Raw genomic sequence first — 21,248 nt, 5'->3', positions numbered from 1 at the left:
TGCGTGCTAGTCGTTTCCGACTCTAGGGGCCGGTGCTCATCTCCGTTTCAAAGCCGAAGAGCCAGCGCTTGTCCGAGGACGTCTCCGTGGTCATGTGGCCAGCATGACTAGACGCCAAAGGCGCACGGAACGCTGTTACCTTCCCACCGGAGTGGTCCCTATTTTTCTACTTGCATTTTTAGGTGCTTTCGAACTGCTAGGTTGGCAGAAGCTGGGACGAGTAACAGGCGCTCACTCTGTTACGCGGCACTTGGGATTCGACCCGCCAAACTGCCAACCTTCTGATCGACAGGCTCAGCATCCTAACCCACTGAGCCACCGCGTCCCTATAAAAACATCTATAGGGGCAGGTAAAACATTAAATAAATAAAAAAAACAAATTATGCTACTATATACAATGGTGCTAACTTTATGTTTTAAACATTATCCAAGATTTGGTCTCTGTTCCTTTCTAGCACTGGAAGCAACGTCCCCTTCGCTAGTCAATTCCAACGTCTTCCCATAACCTCCCCAAATGAGGGCTACTTTTTCAGTAATCCCAATTTTGCAATTTTTATGTTTCAGCATGACAAATTCCAAAAAAGAACACTCTGCTTGGAAGCAACATTTGTTGAAGATTCTGTAACTAAATTACATGTATTTTTCACAATTGGCACAATTTGCAGATAGGTATGGCCGTCTGCTGTCTCACTAACCTTTGCTGGAAACGATCATTGATGGAAACCCAAACATCAAAGTAGATCTCCGGTTCCGAAACATTGTAATTATGCAACAAATGACTGAGGCAAGTGGCATACTGCTTCAGCATGTCTGCATGGTCCTTCCAGCGCCGGCTCTGTGTGAAGACCTGCTCCAATATATACAGATCTCAGCTGGAAAACAGGCGCGCAGTTGGCAGAAGGAAGGGTGAGACAGAGGAGGAAAAAGAAATGGGGGTGCAGAGCATTGGATGGGTCATTGCAGCAGAGGCTGGGGATCAGACTTCTAAGTCCAAATCAGATGGGTAACTTCCAAGGTCACTATCACAGGCAATAAATATACTTCATTGGATATTTTGTCCTGACTGCTAAACAGGCATGGCCTTTTTAAGAATATGGAGCTTGGTTCCACAGGAAAGCTAGAGGGAACAAGAGTCTCAATTATGGGTTGCACAGTAGAACATTGTGGGGAGGTAATAGGACCACATCTATTTATTCCGTTTATATTTAGATTAAGTACGTACAGATTAACCAGAGATACTGTTCTCTGGGATATCCAAATCTTCCTCTTCTTCCTTCAATATGAACATGGAGTGTCTCAAAAACCCAGTGTATTTTTTTCCAATGTGACTTAAAGCAGCTGTGCACTATGCTTTAGAATAGATCCTAAGCTTAAAAGGTCTTCAAAGAGTTTGAGGGAGCTTAGACTACAATACTGGGGAGCCTCCTTAAAAGAGTTGTCTTTTCCTGGGCTCATACTGTATCTTGCTAAATGCTTTCAGGTCCTCCTCAGTAGAAACATGTATTTTGGGGGGCAATTACACAGAGATTGCATAGGCCCAGGAAAAGATGCACTTTGGTACTCTGAAGCTTGTTTGTGGCTCCAGGTCTGAAGTGCAATATATTCTTGTTGGTTCAAAATATGTTAAAAGAGCTAGAAGAGCAAATACAGATTAGGCATACAAGGGATAGTCCAGGCTTTGCCAAAGACTACATTCCACAGCCCCAATACATTAAAATAATCCCATCTGACTGGCAGAGATATTGTTCTGGATCTCTCCATTGATATTGTTATAGTCATCAAGGATCCAAGTCCCAAGAAATATCAGAAATTTAACTTCCAAGTATCTTGCAAATGTCTTCATGCCCAGCTACTGTGGACATCACTAAATCATTTAATTGGCACAATTAAAGGGCCTTCCAATAATTTGGAAAGTTCTGTTCAGGGGATACTGAGTAGCTGCTGTGATAGCCACAGTGCGACTGACATGAGCTTGAATTTGAATCTGGATGGGCTTCTCAAAAAGATTTTCTTTGCCCATCAACTTCCAAACTTCATTGCTTTTAACTTGGGGGTAAATGAAAGAGATATTCAAAAAGAGAAAAATCTTGGTTATAACCAGGTTAGCCGCCTGAATGATCTCTATTTTTGGAAAACCATAAAATCAGAAGCAACAACTAGAAAACATTTCCACAAGATTTCAGGAATCTGCCAACAGTTTGCTAAGATCAGCATTGCAAGCATCTAGAAGAGGCCTGCCTGAAAGGCCACACCAGGAATGCATTTGCCCAAGACAAAAGGATTTGAACAACTTCTCATAAAAGCATCATCAAAAACTAGCAAGGAAAAGAACTGTCTGGTCAACAAAATGTCAAGAACAGATGAAGAGGAAATGTAGAGAACTGGATGGCAGCAACAAAGACACCCTGAGGCGGTTGGGCGATGAGGAGAGCAGAACCAGAACCAGCCACCCTTTAGGAAGAAACATGTGGGCAATGAGCTAACTGCCAAAGAACAAGGCCCCAGGTCTTGATATCATCACTGCAAAATTGCTAAGCCACAACCATCACACCCTTGGGGCAAAAAAACTGGGAAACGAACACATGGCCACAGGATTGGAAACCATCAGTGTGCATTTCATTGCCATTCCATTCCACTGGATGAAAACTGTAAGGACTGCTCCAATTAACACACAACTGCCCTCATCCCTCATGCTACTAAGTTTCTTCTTAAGATCATACAACATCTGGCACTGACCATCAAAAAGAAATTGCCAGAAGTTCAAGCTGGCTTCAGAAAGGGTTGTGACACTAGTGACCATATTGCAATCAATGCAGGATCATGGAAAAATCTCAAGATTATCAAAAGAACATCTGCTTTATTGGCTGTAAAAAAGCCTTCAATTGTGTTGATTGTGTCAAGCTGTGGAGAGCCCCAGAAGATCTGGGGGCGCCAACAAATCTGGGGAACTTGGTGCAGTCTGTATACAAATGAGGAAGCCATTGTGAGAATACTGTATAGAGATACTGATGGGGTCAAGATAGAAAGAGGGGTGCATATGGACAAAAATGGAAGGATACTTTGATTCCCACAACGGACAAATGGCTGCAAAAGTTGATAGAGTTAGCAGAGATGGCTAAACTGACTGCTTTGATTAAAGAAAAAAAGCACAATTAATTTTGTTTCTATTTGGAAACCACTTTGGGACCATATGTTTGAGGTGGAAAGCCCGTAAAAATGAGAGGAAGTCCTCTTAGTAGGCTTGCAACTTTTCCAGCCTGCATTCCCATTGAATTTCTGGGGAAACATGGCAATCATATTAACTTGGCAACTAGGGGCAAGTGAAAACAGGTGGCCAAGCACCCAGAATACGATCCCATGATTGTGGAGGGGGGGGGTGCCATGTTTTGCAATCATTGAAAATGCTTTATAGGCCACAAAGAACTATTTCTGAGGCCAATGTAACTTTGAACGATTGTTATGCAACTGGTCATAAGTCGAGAGCTACCTCTGGTTTGACCACATTATACGTTCAAGCTCACTGGAAAAACAGTTGTTCTCAGAAGGGTTAGAGGGAAACAATGCTGCCAAGAAACACGGTGTCTACACACCATCAGATCCGGCAACAGCCAGATCGTAAAACGACTGAAAGCTGTACAACAGGGGTGTCAAACTGCCGGCCCGCGGGCCAGACGTGTCATCCGGAAGCTGCACCCACCCCAGGGCCAGCAGTGGTGAAAAGGCTCCGATACATTGTGCAACGTCACGTGACATCGCGAGTTTGACATGTCTGCTGTACAAGATAAAAAAATGCAGAGAATTGGTTCACAGAATCACCAAGAATCAGACATGATTGAACAGAAAATATCCTCATCCATTGTGATAAAAGAATAAAAAACACTGAAGATGAGCGGACTGTAACAGAGAGAAGCTAAAATTACCAATCTATTAAATCTAACATAGTCTGAAAAAAAAAGATATTCTGAATATTCCCTAACAAGATGTCTTGGACAGGAACCCTTTCTGGCAATTCAAGCAGGAAACTGTTGGTCGGTCTCCAATACAGTTTTCAGTCTGATAAACACAGAGACACAGTCACCAATCTGCCTGCACAATTTGTGTCACTGTCCCTCCACTTTTCACAGGACTGTTTTAATGGGAATAAAATTAGGATAGTCTTTCTAAAAAAGATGGGTCACAAGGGCAAGAAGAGCTGAATCAGGACAAGCACTTCAGATGGATGCTTCCCAAAGACCAAGGATTCCCCAAGCTCTGGTCCTGAGCAATGGCTCATTCAGAACCAGGCAGTGCAAGCATCAGGCGAGCGCATGCCCGTAGCTCCATTTGTGTGAGCGGCGGCACTTACGCATGTGTGTGAAGCTTTATTTCTGTGAGCACAAATGGAGCTGTGTGCATGCACACATCTTCCGCTCACATGGAACCATTTGCTCTCTCTCCCCACCGGTCTACAAAGCCGGAAAGGTTGGGGGCCACTGTCATAGACAATGGCCACTAAAATGTTCAGGAGCCCAGAGACAAAGCTTGCAGAGAAAACCTTTCCAGTTTCACAGATTCAAACAAAGCTGGTCTTCTCACATATGAAAAATATTCTGGGCAACAGGTTTATTTCAGACTTATCCACTAGCACCAGCAGGCCAGAGAGCAAATTGGAAATACCTAACCCTAACCCTAACCCTTCTGGTAACAGCCACAAGGGAGGAAGCGGGAGTTGGTTTTTCACTGAGCTTCAATGCTTGCTCCTACAATCAATCCTTTAGGAGAACAATATCCATTAGATTATATTATTATGTGAAGGAGCTAAATAATCTGGAAAAGACTAGTTAGGGGCCCATTAAACAAAGGGAACAAAGAAGGATTAGTGCGAGTGGAAACAAGGGAAAGAAAATCTTAACAAAGTTGTTAAAATTTTCAATTTCTTGGATCCATAATATACATTGTTTTGGAAGGACAGCCTTGGGATGTCTTAATCCAAGAACGTAGTTCTTCAAAAACATTTGTGATTACATAAAATTGATTCAAAAAATCATAACCTCTGCAGGCACCAATGGGAAGGTTTTCCTCTAGTCTCTCCAAACACAATCATGCACATTTATTGCTTCTGCACAGAAAGTTGTATAGACTCCATCTCACTTGTGACACACAGCTTTTTTTACAAACACACATGCAGCAGGCAACCTGATGTGTGGTAAACTGCTGTACAGAACAGAAGAAATGCTCACACCCTTGTTTGAACAAGCCATTGTTACTCCAGGTTGTATCATTTTAATGCACATTGAAAGGAAAGAGAGACTGACCCCAGGGTTCAGATAGCCAATCTCCCCAGTGTGACTGTCACGGTAAGTAATCTTCACGTGTTGGTGGGAGCGTGAATGGACCATCATGTCCCATGAGTAGCCGTAGAGCCCATTTGTCCAGTTGTTGTAGCCCTGCAGGGAGAATTATTAGGGGCAGAGTTGACTATTCCCAGAATAAGAAGCACTTCTCATCCCTTGGACCAGTCCCCAAGTTCCCCTATCTCTTCTCAGACTCCTTGGGGCTATTTGGGCTACTAAAACTATAGGAACTGGAACTCATCCACGCAGCCTTGATTCAAGTGTAACTAGTGGTTTCCCACCCATGTTCAAGCTCAGGACCCTCCCCTTCTCTTTTGTGGCTGGGATGCTGCTATGAGGAGGCAACAGAAGAGAGACTCTTTCAGGGGCTCCATCTTTTCTGTCCCTTGTCAGGACCTGAACTATGGAAAATGTCATCAGTCAAATACTATCCAGTCTAAACCTTTCAGTTAAAAAAATTATATTTTAAAAAATACTTAGGTTCTTTCTTACCTTGGTAATAAAGTGTGAGTAAGGTAGGAAGAACTGCTCCAAGATATACAGGATAGTAAAAATGGCACCCAGCTTCTGTCGCAGCCCCAATTTCCTAGCTGCTCCCCTTGGCCTTTGCTGCTCCATTTCCAGATAAACACACTCCAGACTCCGCTGTGGAGGCTTGGTAAGTGGCAGAAACTTTTGGAAGCAGGCAGGGAACCTGGCAATCAGTCGACGTGGCCAGTCTGGATAGCAGAAGAGTGGGCTGGTGGCCAGCATGGTGTAAGAAAACATGCCTTTGGGATGAAAAGTTGGGAGTATGATGGAAGGACAGATGTAGGCTGATCACTCGCAAGACAGATCATCTGCTTTGCATACATGAATATCTGCCGGACACCCAGCCTCTTCAGATGTGCTCAGGAGATTCTTGTTGAAATCTGTTGGAACTGTTTCTGGTCATGCGGGCAACGCAGACTAAGATTTATTTAAAACTTTGTTAAATCCATTGCCCTCCTTTCCTCCAAGAGCTGAAGGTATCTTGGTGGACATCTCCCTACACTTTACCCCCAAAAGACCATCTCTGTGAGGCAGGCTGGGCCGTGAGTGACTGCCTCAAAGATACCCACAATTGTAGGCTGAAGTGAACCTGAGTCTTCTAAGTTTTAACCTAAAGCATTATCGTTACAAAAAGTGGTATTGGTTTTCCTTCAAACATACACTAAATCTGTACCAACAAACGATACTATATAAGATAATCCACCTTTAACAAAAGCTTGTTAATCTTGTAGAAGGCACCATTATTCATTTCAGATGAGCAGTTTTTACAGGCATTAACCACTTCTCACAAAAATAGATTGGAACTAAAGTCCAGTCCCTTTTTAACATAACACTTATCACTCAACATACTACTTTTATAAGTTCTCCTGTGGCTTCTTAAAGGAACAGCTGGATACCGCAGAACTTACCAATACTGAAAAGTTGGGAGTTCATGCAATGGAAGTAGGAGACGAAGAAAAGGGCAGCAGGACGGGTAGCATCTAGGAACAGCAGAAAGCCAGCAGTAAGGTCCAACACAAGCCCTCCACCGTGCACCACCAATAAGCTGGTCAGTTCCTCTGAAAGCAACAACCTGAGGGACCAGGCAGATGGCTTCATCCAAAGCTGCAATGCCCAGGATGGAGGAAGAGGAGGGAGCTCAATCTCCCACCCACCCACCCGCCTGTCGCAGCCTGATTTCCAACACTCACCTGAACGGGCTGAAGAGCCAGTGCCTCCCCAGGGAGCCCATGGAGTAGCCCTCCACCCAGTCAGCATCCAGCTTCTTGATGCCCGCAATGAAATAAACGATGAAGATCTGTTCAGAAACAAAGGAGGCAACAACATGAGACTCCAAGGCAAACTAGTCAGCAAAATGCACAAAGCAGCAACAAGTGTCTCACAGGAAGCAGCAGACATGCTGCCATTTCCAAACAAGCTTCCAAGTTACAACTTCCTGCCAAAATTTCCATGGTCAATTTCACCATTCAAACTAACCACAGGAGTTTGAAATATCACATTGAAAAGCATGGGGAACCAGAACACAGATGGGGCAAGAATGAGAAAAATGGTAAATTTCATTTCATGCTATACACATCTACACTTAACTAAAATTAAATAGTAGCTCCCAATATGTTATAATTTACCTATTCTGCCATCTTAAATATTACAACTGGATGGCAACTCTGACGGGGCCTCCCACAAGCCTAATGACCCAGAATCGCAGGAAGGTAGACCTGCCTCCTTACCATCCTCCAAGCTTTCTCTGGCTCTAGTGGGACCCTCAATACATTAGAGCTGGTGGCTTCCCCATTTCCATATGAAACTCTGGCGCCAGCATGCAACACAGACCAAGCAACACTAGCTGGGAGCTATTCATTACCTGTGTGCGAAGAATGGTATAGTTCCACAAAGGGACATGAGCATTTCTCTTCCGTGGATGCCAGAGACCATCAACAGACCTGAGGACAGGAAGCTCATTAGCAAGAGTAGGGACTGGAGGCAGTCTGGAAAACCAACCCAAGCTTCAGTGATCCCTGGAAAACCTCAAGAACATCTTGACTCTTGAACATTGCCTCAACAACGCTGATTCTGAACAGCCCAGAATAACTGTCAGGCACAGTTGTGATTCAGGGTCAGCCTGTGGGTTCGGCAGTTGGGTCGGACGACTCAGAGGAGGAGGAGGGGGGTGTTGAAGACCTTGCTGAGGGGGTTGAAGATCTTGCTGATGATAGCCCTCAGCCAGGCCCCTCCCACTTGGTCACCACCGAGACCCAGCTGTGTAAGCCTGACAACGTGGATGAAGATGACCCACAGCTGGCCCTGTTCAAGGACGCCCGACGCAGGAGGCAGTCAATTAGGAGTAAACAGAGGAAGGCAATGGGGCTTCTCGGAAGGAGGCAGAGAGAAGCCACGCCCTGAACTCTATATAAGGGGAATGTGTGGGGAGGGCTGGTTTGCTGAAGGCAACCGCTCGGATAGTTCCTGTTTCTTAAAGCTCCTGTTTCTTGGTTTGTCTTGTTCCGTTTGTTTTTGTTGCAATAAATTTGGCAGGCGTAATTCCAGCCTCTTGCCTTCTTGTAAAAGGGGTTGTCCCTGCCTTTTCTGCAGGGGCGGTAGCAGGCTGGTACAGAACAGAATCAGGACCATTCATAAGGTCATTTATTTATTTATTATTATTTATTAATTTTATTTGTATACCGCCCTTCTCCCGAAGGACTCAGGGCGGTGAACAGGGCAGTACATGTTAAAAGACAAAATACAAAAATTAAAAAAGATTAAACAAAATGCCCACAACTCTTACAATAAGTTAAAACACATTAAAAAAGTAGGTTAAAACACATTAATAAAACCCAACCCCATCCCATCAGGCCAGGCCAGCTTGTTCGAAGAGGTAAGTTTTTAGATCGCGCCGGAAGGAGCGGAGGTCAGGCGCCATCCGGAGCTCAACCGGAAGATGGTTCCATAAATCCGGCGTGCCCAGAGAACGCCCTCCCCCTGGGGGCCACCAGTTGGCATTCTCTGACCGGTGGCACCCTGAGGAGGCCCTCTCTGTGGGAGTGTACTGGGCGGAGGGAAGTTGACGCCGGCCGCAGGTGCTCCCCAAGGTATTCCGGACCCATGCCATGTAGGGCTTTGTAGGTCATTACCAATTTATCTTCTGGGGTTGGCTATTCCTGCTAGCTTAGTGTCATTTACAAATCTGATAAGATCCCCTTCTGTTCCCTATTTAAATTGTTTATGAAGATATTGAACAGTGCTGGACCTAAGACTGAACCTTGTGGTATTCCACAGCTTGTTTCCCTCCATGTATATGTAGTTCCATTAAGGACTGCATGTTGAGTGTGTTTTGTCAGCCAGCTACAGATCCATTTGCTGGTGATGCTGTCTACCCCACATTTTTCTAGCTTACCAAGAAGTAGGCTATGGTCTACTTTGTAAAATGCCTTGCTGAAAGGACTGTGTTGTAAACAGAATAGAAGGGACCTTGGAGGTCTTCTAGTCCAGCCCCCTGCTCGAGCAGGAGAACCTATACCATTTCAGACAAGTGACTGACTAGTCTCTTCTTACAAACCTCCAGTGATGGAGCGCCCATGATTTCTGAAGGCAAGTTGTTTCACTGGTCAATTATCCTCACTATTAGGAAGTTTCTCCTCAATTCCAGGTTGCTTCTCTCTTTGATCAGTTTCCAACCATTGTCTTGCCCTCTGGTACTTTGGAGAATAATTTGACCCCCTCTTCTTTGTGGCAGCCTCTCAAATACTGGAATACTGTTATCATGTCGCCCTGTTTCTTCTTTTCTTTAGACAAGCCAAACCCAAGTCCTGCAGCCGTTCTTCATATGTTTTAGTCTCCAGGCCTTTGATCATTTTAGTTGCTCTTCTCTGAACTTTTTCCAAGGTCTCAACATCTTTTTTGTAGTATGGTGACCAAAATTGGTTGTAGTATTCCAGATGTGGTCTTTCTAGGGTTTTATAAAGAGGTATTAATACTTCACGTGATGAATTCTATGCATCCAAGGATTATATACAACCAAGGATTTTATTAGCTTTTTTGGCGGCAGCTGCACACTGCTGGCTCATAGTCAAGTGATCGTCCACTAGGACTCCAAGGTCCCTGTAAAACACTGCAAACATTGGATGTTTTTGCTCTGACAATATAAGAGGCAGCCTTTTTCTTTAAACTGTTTTGCTCTGAATAAAATGAAGCTGGTGGGAGGAGAATGCTAAACCGGTTATTTAAATAAGATAAGAGATGCAATGGAAGTGAAGCTTGCATTTTAAGCTACTTGGAGAATGTCATATATGACGTCCAAATTAAGGGAGGGAATTGTGTTTGATACGTGTTCAGGGGAGAATTCAGATTTTGGCATCCATCTATGAGTGGCGATGCTTTGTTCTCATTATTATAGACTTTTTAGAATAAACAATGCCTGAATGTTCTTTGAACTCTTTAGTCGGAACCATGACACCCCCTCACAGTTGCTATTTTTGAGCCAGGGTTAGGGTTAGGGTTAGGGTTAAGTTCATCTGTACTTAAAACTTTGATTTTTCCTGCCTAAATGTAAAACTTTGCTATTCTCCACATTAAAACTCATTTTGTTGGATAGGGCCCATTGTTCAAGTTTGTCAAAATCTTTTTGGATCTTGAGCTTGTCTTCTGGGGTGTTGGTTATTCCTGCCAGTTTAGTGTCATCTGCAAATTTGATGAGTTCCCCTTCTATTCCCTCATCTAAGTCATTGATGAAGATATTGAAGAGTACTGGGCCTAAGACAGAACCCTGTGGTACCCCACTGCTTACTTCTCTCCATGTGGATGTAGTACCATTGAGGACTACTCACTGAGTATGGTTTGTCAGCCAGCTACAGATCCATCTGATGGTTGTGTTGTCTATCCCACCTTTTTCTAGCTTACTAAGCAACAGGTTGTGGTCTACTTTGTCAAATGCCTTACTGAACTACTGAATACTGAAAGTATACTATGTCCACAACGTTTCACTGATCTACAAATTTACTCACTTTATCAAAGAATGAAATAAGACTGGTTTGGCATGACAAACCAGTGCTGGCTCCTGATTATAACCTTGTTTGCTTCTAGTTGTTCATAGATCTGTTTTTTGATTCTGTTTTCCAGGATCTTCCCAGGTATTGATGTTACACTGATTGGTCTGTAGTTTCCTGGGTCTGGTTTTTTTTCTTTTTCTTTTCTTGAAGATGGGAACCACATCAGCCCTTTTCCAATCCTCAGGTACTTCCCTGGTGCTCCAGGATTTTCGAAAGATATGGTGCAATGTTTCTGAGATAACATCTGCCAGCTCCTTCAGAACTCTGGTGGTGGTGTATCCCTCCCTCTGTGTTGAGAGAGGGCTGTTCAATTTTGACACAGATGGTCTCTTTGACCCCTCTTTCAAACCAGTGGTCCTCTCTGTCCAGAATGTGGACTTTGCTATCTTCAAAATAGTGGTCTTTGTCTTTCAAATGCAGATGGACTGCTAAATCTTTTCCTGATGGGTTTGTTTTCCTATGTTGTGCTATGCATTTGTGAAGTGGTTGTTCTGTTCCTCCAATGTATGGATCTGCATGTCTCACTACATTGTACTGCATATATTACATTGCTCAGTTTGTGTCTGAGTGTTTTATCCTTGAGGTGGATAAGTTTCCACCTTAGTGTACCCTTGGGGTTAAAGTATGCATATATGTAGAGTTGGTTGAAAATCCTCCTGAGCTTTTCAGATATTCCTGCAATGTATGGAATAACAACATCACTTCATTTGTTGTTCTCTTCTTTGTCTATTATGGAGGAGCTCCTGCTGGGTCTTTTCCTGGATTTGATGAAGGCCCAGTTGGGATAGCCATTAAGTTCTGAAGACTTCTTTGATGTATTTTAGTTTTTTTCTTTTCCTTCTTTGCTGCTAGGCAAACCTTCAGCCCAGTATTTACATTTTGTGCTCCAGTGGGTGGTGAGAATCAAAATGTAAATACTGATCTGTGTACGGAGGTTTTTTGTAAACTTCATTGTTAAGGCTTCTTCTTTAATGTGTACTGCAACAGTTAAGGAAAGCCAGACTATTTTCCTTAACATCTTCCTATGTGAATTTAATGAATTTGTTCACTTCCTGTGTTTTAATCTTGATTCAAGTATCGTCCACATACCTGTACCAGTGAAAGGTGAAGGACTTTAGAGCTTTGGCTTCTACCTCATCCATGTAGAGATTGGCCACAGTGGGGGGACACAGGTGAACCCATGGCCCAAGCATTTTTTTGTTTGTAGAAACCTTCATTGTATTTAAAATAGACAGTGATAAAGTAGAGGTCCAGCATGGCATCTCCATGGTCTGGGCTGAGGTTTGTTCTGTCACCTAAAGTGCTGTTTTGTAGCTGTCATTTCTTCACTACCGTGACAGCTTCTGTGGCTGGAATGCAAGTCTTCTGCTGCATGTGACTCCCCACTGGGGTCTGGCTGATTCCAAGCTGGGGCAAATGTCAAATTTAAATTATGCAACTGGAAAGACAGGAAACATGTTTGCTTATCAAAGCCTTGATCTGAAGGGGGAAAAAGGCAAGATGTGCCTTGCCAAAGCCCACCGAGAGCAATGAAGCCTTACCAATAGCGATTTGCATTCATGAACAGCAGCTGGAACCCCAGGAGGCCGTACAAGTAGGAGTGGTTGTTCCAAGTGGTTTTGTCCAGGAAGAAGATATACCAGTAGGGCAGCAGGAAGAGGAGGCAACTGAGTCGGTAAAAGCAGCCCAGCATGATGCCCACAGCACCTAAGGAAAGAGGCGAGGGAGGTGAGAGGCCTTCAGGTGCTCAGGATCAACCAGACAAGTACCAGCACTTTCTTGTGAATACTTTTTTCTGCTTTATCTTTAACACAAACTGGAAACTCTTGGCTTTGTTTCCAGTAGGGCAAGATTATTTATGCAGCATTCAACTAATAGAGGAAAAACAAGCTTCATCTCCCCACCTCTTTATAGCTTTTGTACAAGAGTTTGGTATACAATAAAAGAACAATAAGTTAATTTACTGCCGCACTTGCATCGCAAGCAGAGGCAATGTCTAATCCAGCCTGTAAGCGCTCCGCTCAAACCACTCCTTGAGTTAATCGAGGATTTTATTTATGCTTGGCTGTTACTCTCTTATGGCTGGCAGCAGATAAGATTTTATTAACTGCAGTTGTCTTCTCCCTCTGGCAAGCTGGAATTTCTGCTGCTCTTCTGGCCGTGGCTGTCCTTCCATGGGGCCACTCCAAAACAAGCTGTCTTTCTATGGGGCTACTCATGGAACCAGCAAATGTTCAACCGCCAGAGCTGTCTAAATTTTCTAGGGTTCTCTAATTACCTTCTTTTTCCCTTATACAGGGGTTTCCAACTGTGGGTGCGAGACAATATTCCAGGGGGTGCAAAAACTTGGGTTTTCAAAATTATAGTGTATATGCATAATTTGTTGCCATTATTTCAAACTTTTGTAAGGGGTGTGAGAATATATCAAAAGCGTTCTAGGGGTGAGGGGTATAGAAAAGGTTGGGAACCGCTGCCCTTATAAAACTCCAGCTCCCTCCATCCCAAGCAATCTGCCTGTTTCACCTCTTCCCCAGCCCCACCTTGTGAGAAACTCTGGGGGTTCAACATCTCTTCTTTGCTGCACTGCGTGCCATTTTCTCAGGCCTGGCTTTTCAGTCCCAGCTCTGGGGGATCACACAGCAGGATGGCTGAGAGGGCTGGGTTGCAGCATTCCTCTCTGACCCTGGGCAGCAACATATATTGCAACAAGGCCCAGGAGGGAAAACAACACAAGTCAGGAAGCCAGAGAAAGTGGGCTCAGCTAGCACAACCCCAGTGGGCTATGGGTCCTCACCCAACAGCATCACTGTGTAGACAAGGTACATCCAGTCCAGGGGAAGTGGCTCCAGGAAGTTGAAGAGGGGGAAGCGACAAACTTGCAGCCCATCCAGGTATTTGTGATCCAGATAGCTCAAACCTCGCTCTTGGGGAATGTCCAAGGCCATCAGCAGACCTGAAACAGGAGCAGAAAAATGGGAGTCAGCAAGAGTAGCAGTCCAGGCTCTCTGTATCTTCCACAGAGCCAGGAATTCACTAAACAGGGACTGGAATGATACTATCCCAAGCTGTAATCCTTGAGTGGCTGGAAGAGTTCTGGAGAAGAGCTACTAAGTGCATGATCACTGTTAATCAACTGGAATCATGTAATATAAGAAATGGAAATGACCATAGAAATTCTCTAATCCAACCCCTGCCCAGTGTAACCATGCACAGAGGCTTGAGAGTGCACACACTGTCCATGTGATTTTCACCAATGCTGAAGGACTTATGGTATATATATCAATCTTTCCTATCATAAGGTCAGCTGGCAACCAATTTACTTACCACCCAGCTCTCATTTTGTTCACTTCCCAGAAGTCAAATAATACCACCCATCTGGTTTTTCATATTTTCTTATTCAAAATCACCAGGCCACTTTATGATCATAGCAGGAGCTATGATCTAGAACCCCCCATGTCACAGATCTGCTTTAACAGGGAGAGCCATGACCCTACTCATTGCTAATCTAGAGCCCAGTATCAAGCTAAATTGATCATTTGCAAGCAGCAAGGCTGAGATTTAGTCTCAGGTTTCAGCCTCCAAACACCAGGGTAAGACCGCAGATGTGTAACTCAAAACCATCCCAAAGCAGGACTTAAATTTTTGGGTAGTCCACACTGGAGCAACCACAGCCAGGACTGCATAATTTGGCTGAAGCCACCTGTTCAGAAAGGAGCAGAAGCATTGCAGAACATCTCCAACCTTCCCAAGCAGGCCAGAAGGACAGCATGGTGGAGGATAATGGATGCTGGTAGGGGGTATAATAGGACTGTGGAAGATATGCTCTAGGTGCTGATAATGGTCATCCACCAAGAATGGCCAATGCTGTTTCTATGCCAGGCCCAGACAGAAATCTATTGGAAAGAATCCAGAAAATCCATTTCCTGTAGAGCTATCTCTCCAGAAATTTCTTCAAAAAGGGAGGATGTAAGGAAGTTAGCCATACATGGTAAAACTGGATGGAGAGGACCTCTTCTGCAGGGTGTGCACAGTTGCCTACTTCAAGCCAGATGGTTACATTCTCCCCCCCCCCCAACTGGAATTAACCACCTCTCAAATCCAGCTGCATCCGATATTCCAAGGATCTAGCACATGGGGATGGTGCCCTTTCCAAAAATGGCTGGATCCTCACAACATTATGAAATCAAAACCAAACTCCTGGTAGGCTGAGTGAATATTATGTTAACTTCCCTTCCATAGAAAATAGCACAAAACTTTTCATCTGTCACTAAGGATTTCAACTTTTTAGATCCAAACAATGTTTCCTCTGATTTCTGACATGACTTTTTTGGAAAGAAATTTTGGGCAGTTTTCCCCAAATCAAGTATAAATTTGAGTGCTACAAGTACAAGTGATTATCTTGACCTGTACCAATCGGGCTTTAGGCCCGGGTACAGCACGGAGACAGCATTGGTCGTGCTGGTGAATGATCTCTGGCGGGCTCGGGACAGGGGTTGTTCCTCTGTCCTAGTCCTATTAGACCTCTCAGCGGCTTTTAATACCATCGACCATGGTATCCTACTGTGGCGTCTCAGGGGGTTGGGAGTGGGTGGCACTGTTTTACAGTGGTTCTCCTCCTACCTCCTGGGCCGCTTGCAGTCAGTGTTGACGGGAGGGCAGAGGTCCGCCCCGAGGCCTCTCGTTTGTGGAGTTCCTCAGGGGTCAGTCCTCTCTCCCCTCTTGTTCAACATCTATATGAAGCCGCTGGGTGAGCTCATTCATGGTTTCGGGGTGGGGTATCATCAGTATGCTGATGATACCCAGCTTTTTCTTTCCACCCCGAACCAACCCAGTGATGCCCTCAATGTGATGTCCCGTTGCTTGGAGGCGGTCCGGGTTTGGATGGGGAGAAACAGGCATCTCGGACTAACCAACCTTTTCCATGGGGGGTGAGGTGTTACCCCCCGTTGATAGGGCCCGCAACTTGGGTGTCCTCCTGGATTCACGGCTCAGTTTGGAAGATCATATAGGAGCCGTGGCCAGGGGGGCTTTTGCCCAGGTTCACCTGGTGCGCCAGTTGTGGCCCTATCTGGACCGAGATGCCCTACGCAGTCACCCATGTGCTCGTGACCTCCCGGCTAGACTACTGCAATGCTCTCTACATGGGGCTGCCCTTGAGGACCACTCGGAGGCTTCAGCTGGTGCAGAATGCAGCCGCGTGAGTTGTGATGGGAGTCTCCCGATACTCCTGTGTAACACCTCCGCGAGCTGCATTGGCTTCCAGTTGCCCTCCGGGTGAGATTCAAGGTGCTGGTGATGACCTATAAAGCCCTAAATGGAATGGGCCCGGATTATCTGAGGGAGCACCTGCTGCCAGTGTCAATTTCCCATTGTCCTGTGTGCTCCCACAGGGAGGGCCTCCTCAGAGTCCTGCCGGTCAGGGAATGCCGGCGGGCGATCCTCAAGGGGAGGGCGTTCTCTGTGGGCGCGCCTGCCCTCTGGAACCAGCTTCCTGTTGAGCTCTGGATGGCTCCCAACCTTTGCTCTTTTCGCCGCAACCTGAAGACTTGGTTATTTGAACTTGCCGGCCTGGACTGAGGGACTGGGGTTTTAGATTTTAAATTTTAAATTTTAGAACGTGTTTTATTGTTTAGGGCTACTTGGTTTAATTTATTTTAATTTTTGTATATTATATGTTGTATATGGTGTTTTAATGCCCTGTACACCGCCCTGAGTCCTTTGGGAGAAGGGCGGTATATAAATCCAAACAATAAATAATAAATAATAATAAAATCAATTGCCGGTGGAACTCCGGATCGCCCCCGACCTTCATTCGTTTCGCCGGGACCTGAAAACCTGGCTTTTTGAGTTAGCTGGCCTGGACTGAGTGGGTTTTAAGGTTTTTAAATTCTAATTTTAAATTTTGGGGCTATTGATATAATTTTATTTTAATTTTTATATTGTATTGTTTTAATTTTGCCCTATAAACCGACCTAAGTCCTTCGGGAAAAGGGTGGTATATAAATTGAATTAATAAATAATAAATAAATAAATTGCCAATCCATATAATGTGTACTTCTTAAAAACCAGAAAGTGTAATAGTCATTTTTTTACTCCTGGCAACTGCTTTTTACAGTTTTCTTCTTCCTAAGGCCAGGAGGAATGACTGGCTCTGTGCATAAGGTGCAAGCAGAAGTCACAGTCTCCTAGGTTTTAGTCCAGCCCCTTCACCAAACTGGTTCTACACAGACATGCTTACAAATTGAAATATAAACTCAGTGGCCCCTGATAATTGGAAAATGCAACCAATATTTTAAAATCATTTAACATTATTTGTTTTTGAGGGGGAATTTGATGTTAAAATGAACAAAAAGTTTTTAAAAGGAAAAAGAATTGTACAAAAATCATTTAGATAATTCCCTTTCAAGTGCACAGTTCTGTTGTGTGCATGTGCACATCTCAGGGTCCAAACAATATTCAAGCTCACTCTTGATCCAAAGCCTTGGCTAAACTTCCCAAGTTTATCCCACGTGAAAACTTGGTAAACAACTCCTTGAACCTTCTTCTAGAGAATTTATCTAACATTTTAATAAATCATAGGTAACAACTGTTGTATTGTAAGCATGCATTGCAAATAAACATTGTAACCAGAGTGGGATTAAAGAGCAGCTAAAAGTCATCTCATGCTTAGGGCTGAAGCTGGAGGTGAAGTCAGGGGTGCCAGGACAGGAGCCGAGGGTGGCTGACCTCCCTGGAACCCGCTGGCCCAGAGCCACTCCCAAAGGCCACTGGCCCCACAGCCACCCAGGCCTGCTGCTGCCTGACCAGGGCGGCCCTTCTGCCGCTGGATTCTCTAGGCCAGGCCCGGTTCTGGACAGAGCCGAACTCACCGAAGAGGAAGCGGAAGACCCCCAGCGCCGCGGGATCAGCCGGCCTGTTGAGCAAGCAGACCATCCGGGGCCAGCTGGCCAGGTCGGCGCACTCAAAGCCCAGGAGGCGCCTGGCCCAGCCGGGGGGAGCCGGGACAGGGGCCTGGGCTCCTTTGGCCTCCCTCGGCCTCTGCGCCGGCGTCTCGGCTTCTGCAGAACCAGAGGGAAAAGAGGGCAAATGGGTCCTGGGGAAGGGGAAGACCCGTCCTGGGCCCCGGGCCTCTACGGCCGCGGCGCCCAACCTCTCCCGCTGTGCGGACCGGAGGGCGGGGAGGGGATGGTCCCCTGCCAGCCAGCGGGGGGTTGGGGGCCTCCGCGCTATCGTCAACTGCATCCCGGGGCGCGGAGGGTTTCCCGGGCAATGGAGAGCAGCCCCGTTCGGGAGCCCAAACCAAAGCGGACCCAGAGGAGCCCGGGCAGCGCGCGGAGCCCGGACTAACCAGCCGCAGTTGCCTGGTCCGCGCGAGGCGGCTGCTCAAGCAAACTACGCGAAGCATCGCCGGCCGCCCCGGGGAATGTGGTGACTTGCGCGGCCCCCAAATGGTGATGCCGCGGCGACACAAAAGGGGGGGCCGCGAACAGCCCTCGCCGCGCCCCCGCCCAGCAGCCCTCCCGGCGCCCCCGGGCCGCCCGCGTGTTGGCGGCCCAGGCGTCCCCCGGGTCCCCCTCGACCTCCGGCGAGCGCAGCAGCGCGGCTCGGCTTCATCCCGGCGGCGGCGCGTCCTCGGTTCCCAGCGAAGCTCGGAGAGGAGCGACTCTGGCGAGGCCGCCGCCCAGCGGGCACTTCCGGCCGGAGGCGCAGCCAACGGACCCTGGACTTCCGCGCCCGGGAGGCCCCGACCGAGAAGGCGCTTCAGATTTAGCTCCGGGCGGAGGCCCCGCTCCGAGCCCGGCCAGGCGGTGAACGCGGCGCTCTCCGGACCCTTGAAGGGCAGAGAGTGGCCCAGGGAGAGTCTGCCCGAGCAACCAGATCTCTGTAACTTTTTAACTGCAAAATAAAGGACTTTCTCGGGATGAATAGCAAAGGATTATTCGTGTCAACTTTGAATGAGCGTGGCTGGGGCCATTTTCCTTTCTCATTTTTAATTGACACACTCAGCACGGAGGGAGTGGGGTTGCAGGTGTTTCGCTAGTCCAGAGGTAGGCAACCTTGGCTCTTTTATAACTGGTGGACTTCAACTCCCAGAATTCCTGAGCACAGCTGGCTCAGGAATTCTGGGAGTTGAAGTCCGAGTCATAAAAGAGCCAAGGTTGCCTACCCCTTAGCTCAGACATGTCAAACACAAGGCCGGGGGACCGGATCCGGCCCGCAAAGTAGTTTCATGTGGCCCGCAAAGCCATCCTGGAAACAGTGAGGGAACGGCCCCTGTTGTGTACATAGTTACTGGTATTTGACAGCTCGGTGCCCAGCAACAGCAGGTGGCATCAGCATACGCTCTGATTGGCCAGCCAGCTTTTGGCGGGACATTCCAACGCAAACGATTGGTTAAGAGCTCGCTGGCCAGAGTATTTAAAGGGTTAAAAGGGGCTGCGGGAGAGCGATGTGACTACCACAATAAAGCTGAGTTACTGAACCTCTGGCTGTCATCTGTTCCCTCACAGTCCAGCCCACGCTATCTAACAGTGGCGACGAAGGTGGGATTGATACTGCTATAACTGAGCTGAAGCACTAGCTGAGTCACTCGAGCTGAAGCGCTAGCTAAACCTCGGGAAAGGGGGAAAGAGAAAACTCTTCCTGAAAGTTCCTTCCCGTTTAAAGCAGTATCCTGGACTGGGACAGCATGACCCAAATCGGGCACATCCGTGAGCTCGATATCCGCTACCCTAGTCACTGGGAGTCGCACTTGGGGCAAGTTGAAGGCTACCTCCTAGTGAACCGAATAACGGAAGATTGGATGAAGGTGGTGGTTTTGTTGTGCCTCAGTGGTCTGGCTGTTTATGATGTGGCTGTCAGGTTATGTAACCCAGACCCTGTCACATCATTACCATACGCTGACCTCGTCAACAAACTGAGCCAGCATTTCATGGCGAAGAAATCAGAAATTTTCTGGCGGCTACAGTTCATCCAGAGGAACCAGCTCCCCGGGAGTCAGCAACCGACTTCGTAGCTGCGGTACGGCAAGCCGCTCGCATGTGCATGTTCCCCGACCTGGAAGACCGGATTTGTGATCGAATCGTCTTCGGTCAGCGATGAGCATCTCCAACAGAAGATAGTCGCGAAGCCAACCCTGAGCCTGTCTGAAGTCATTAATGAAATAATGGCTCAGGAGGCTATCAACCACAAGAACTCACTCCGACCCAGCAACAACTCAAGTGGATCCATTCACCAGGAGAGTGTTGCGGACGGCGGAGACGACGAACCAGCAAATGAGGCAGAGATCGATGCCTTTCTCCAAAGGCTGGAGAATTTCAAAATCCGTTGCAACAACACCACAAACCAAAAGAAACCGGCAGTGGCCAACAAAAATCCAAGATACCCAAGCCACAGTTCCAGAGACATCAGCCTAAGCTGTGCCAGCTGTGGCGGCAGCCACCCAAGGGCATCCTGCCAGTTCCGCAGCGCAAAATGCCGTTCTTGCGGTAAAACCGGCCACATTCGAGCCGTCTGCCAAAACCGTGACTGCGACAACCTCAATGAACTTGACTTGTCGCCAGCAGGTACTAATAACCCATTTTTCCCCGGCACTGAGCCCCCAGGGACCTGGGCACACACAGTTGTTGAAAATTTGGAAGTAGCATGCCAGTCTTCAATCCACTGCCTACTTAAGCCAAAGATCACAATTGAGGTCCGTTTGCAAGGAATTCCTTGCCAAATGGAAGTTGATTCAGGCTCATCTGTCTCTTTAATCTCCTACGAGACATATTTAATGATCTGTGGTCAAAGCAGGCGGCGGATTCTGTTGGAACCAACCAAAATTAAATTAACTGATTTCCAATGCGCCCCAATTAAAATGAAGGGACAGGCCACAGTTTTAGTCAGTTATAAGGGGTTCCAGGGCTGCTTAAATGTGCTGGTAACAGAGGGCAAAAGAACTAATTTAGTGGGGCTGGATTGGTTTGAGGCCCTAGGCATTTGGCTGGGGAGAGTCAATAACATCCAGCCCGGTAACCTCGAATCCGTCTGCAATAAATTTGCAGACGTATTCAAGGGCGACCTGGGAAAATACACGGGGACCCCCATTAAGTTAAAATTAAAACCAGAAGTCCTGCCAATTAGAATCAAGGCCAGGAGGGTTCCGTTCGCTCTCAAGCACAAAATTGAGAGCGAACTAGAAAAATTAGTTAAACAAGGGATCTTAGAACCCATGGAAGGGGGCGACTGGGAAACCCCCATTGTTACCCCTCTCAAAACAAATTTGTGCGGATTATAAGGCCACAGTAAACCGGGCCAAATCCGCATGCTTACCCGGTCCCCTCAGTGAAACACGTCCTCT

The 21,248-nt window shown here is 46.5% G+C and overlaps 1 protein-coding gene across 3 annotated transcripts in view; it reads right to left on the bottom strand.

The window, feature by feature from the left end:
• GGCX (gamma-glutamyl carboxylase) overlaps positions 1 to 18,743 on the bottom strand; it is a 30,053-nt gene extending 11,310 nt beyond the window's left edge. Inside the window, exons 1-10 of one of the 3 annotated variants that reach the window (XM_081333707.1) lie at positions 18,487 to 18,743; positions 17,776 to 17,964; positions 13,701 to 13,859; positions 12,448 to 12,613; positions 7,726 to 7,804; positions 7,055 to 7,161; positions 6,773 to 6,936; positions 5,826 to 6,103; positions 5,295 to 5,426; positions 696 to 847 (exon numbers count right to left, since the gene is read on the bottom strand). In XM_081333707.1, the coding sequence (XP_081189833.1) occupies positions 696 to 847; positions 5,295 to 5,426; positions 5,826 to 6,103; positions 6,773 to 6,936; positions 7,055 to 7,161; positions 7,726 to 7,804; positions 12,448 to 12,613; positions 13,701 to 13,859; positions 17,776 to 17,964; positions 18,487 to 18,520 (1,460 nt within the window). In that variant the 5' untranslated portion in view covers positions 18,521 to 18,743. Of the gene's footprint in view, positions 1 to 695; positions 848 to 5,294; positions 5,427 to 5,825; positions 6,104 to 6,772; positions 6,937 to 7,054; positions 7,162 to 7,725; positions 7,805 to 12,201; positions 12,314 to 12,447; positions 12,614 to 13,700; positions 13,860 to 17,775 lie in introns of those variants that run through there. The other 2 variants (XM_081333706.1, XM_081333708.1) reach the window with 2 other exon arrangements.
• Positions 18,744 to 21,248: the final 2,505 nt, after the last annotated feature.

The sequence above is a fragment of the Vipera berus genome (assembly GCF_964194415.1).
Source record: "Vipera berus genome assembly, chromosome: 8".
NCBI classification, from domain to species: Eukaryota; Metazoa; Chordata; class Lepidosauria; order Squamata; family Viperidae; genus Vipera; species Vipera berus.
Note: the sequence above shows the minus strand (reverse complement) of the source record. Positions and strands in the feature narration are given on the sequence as shown.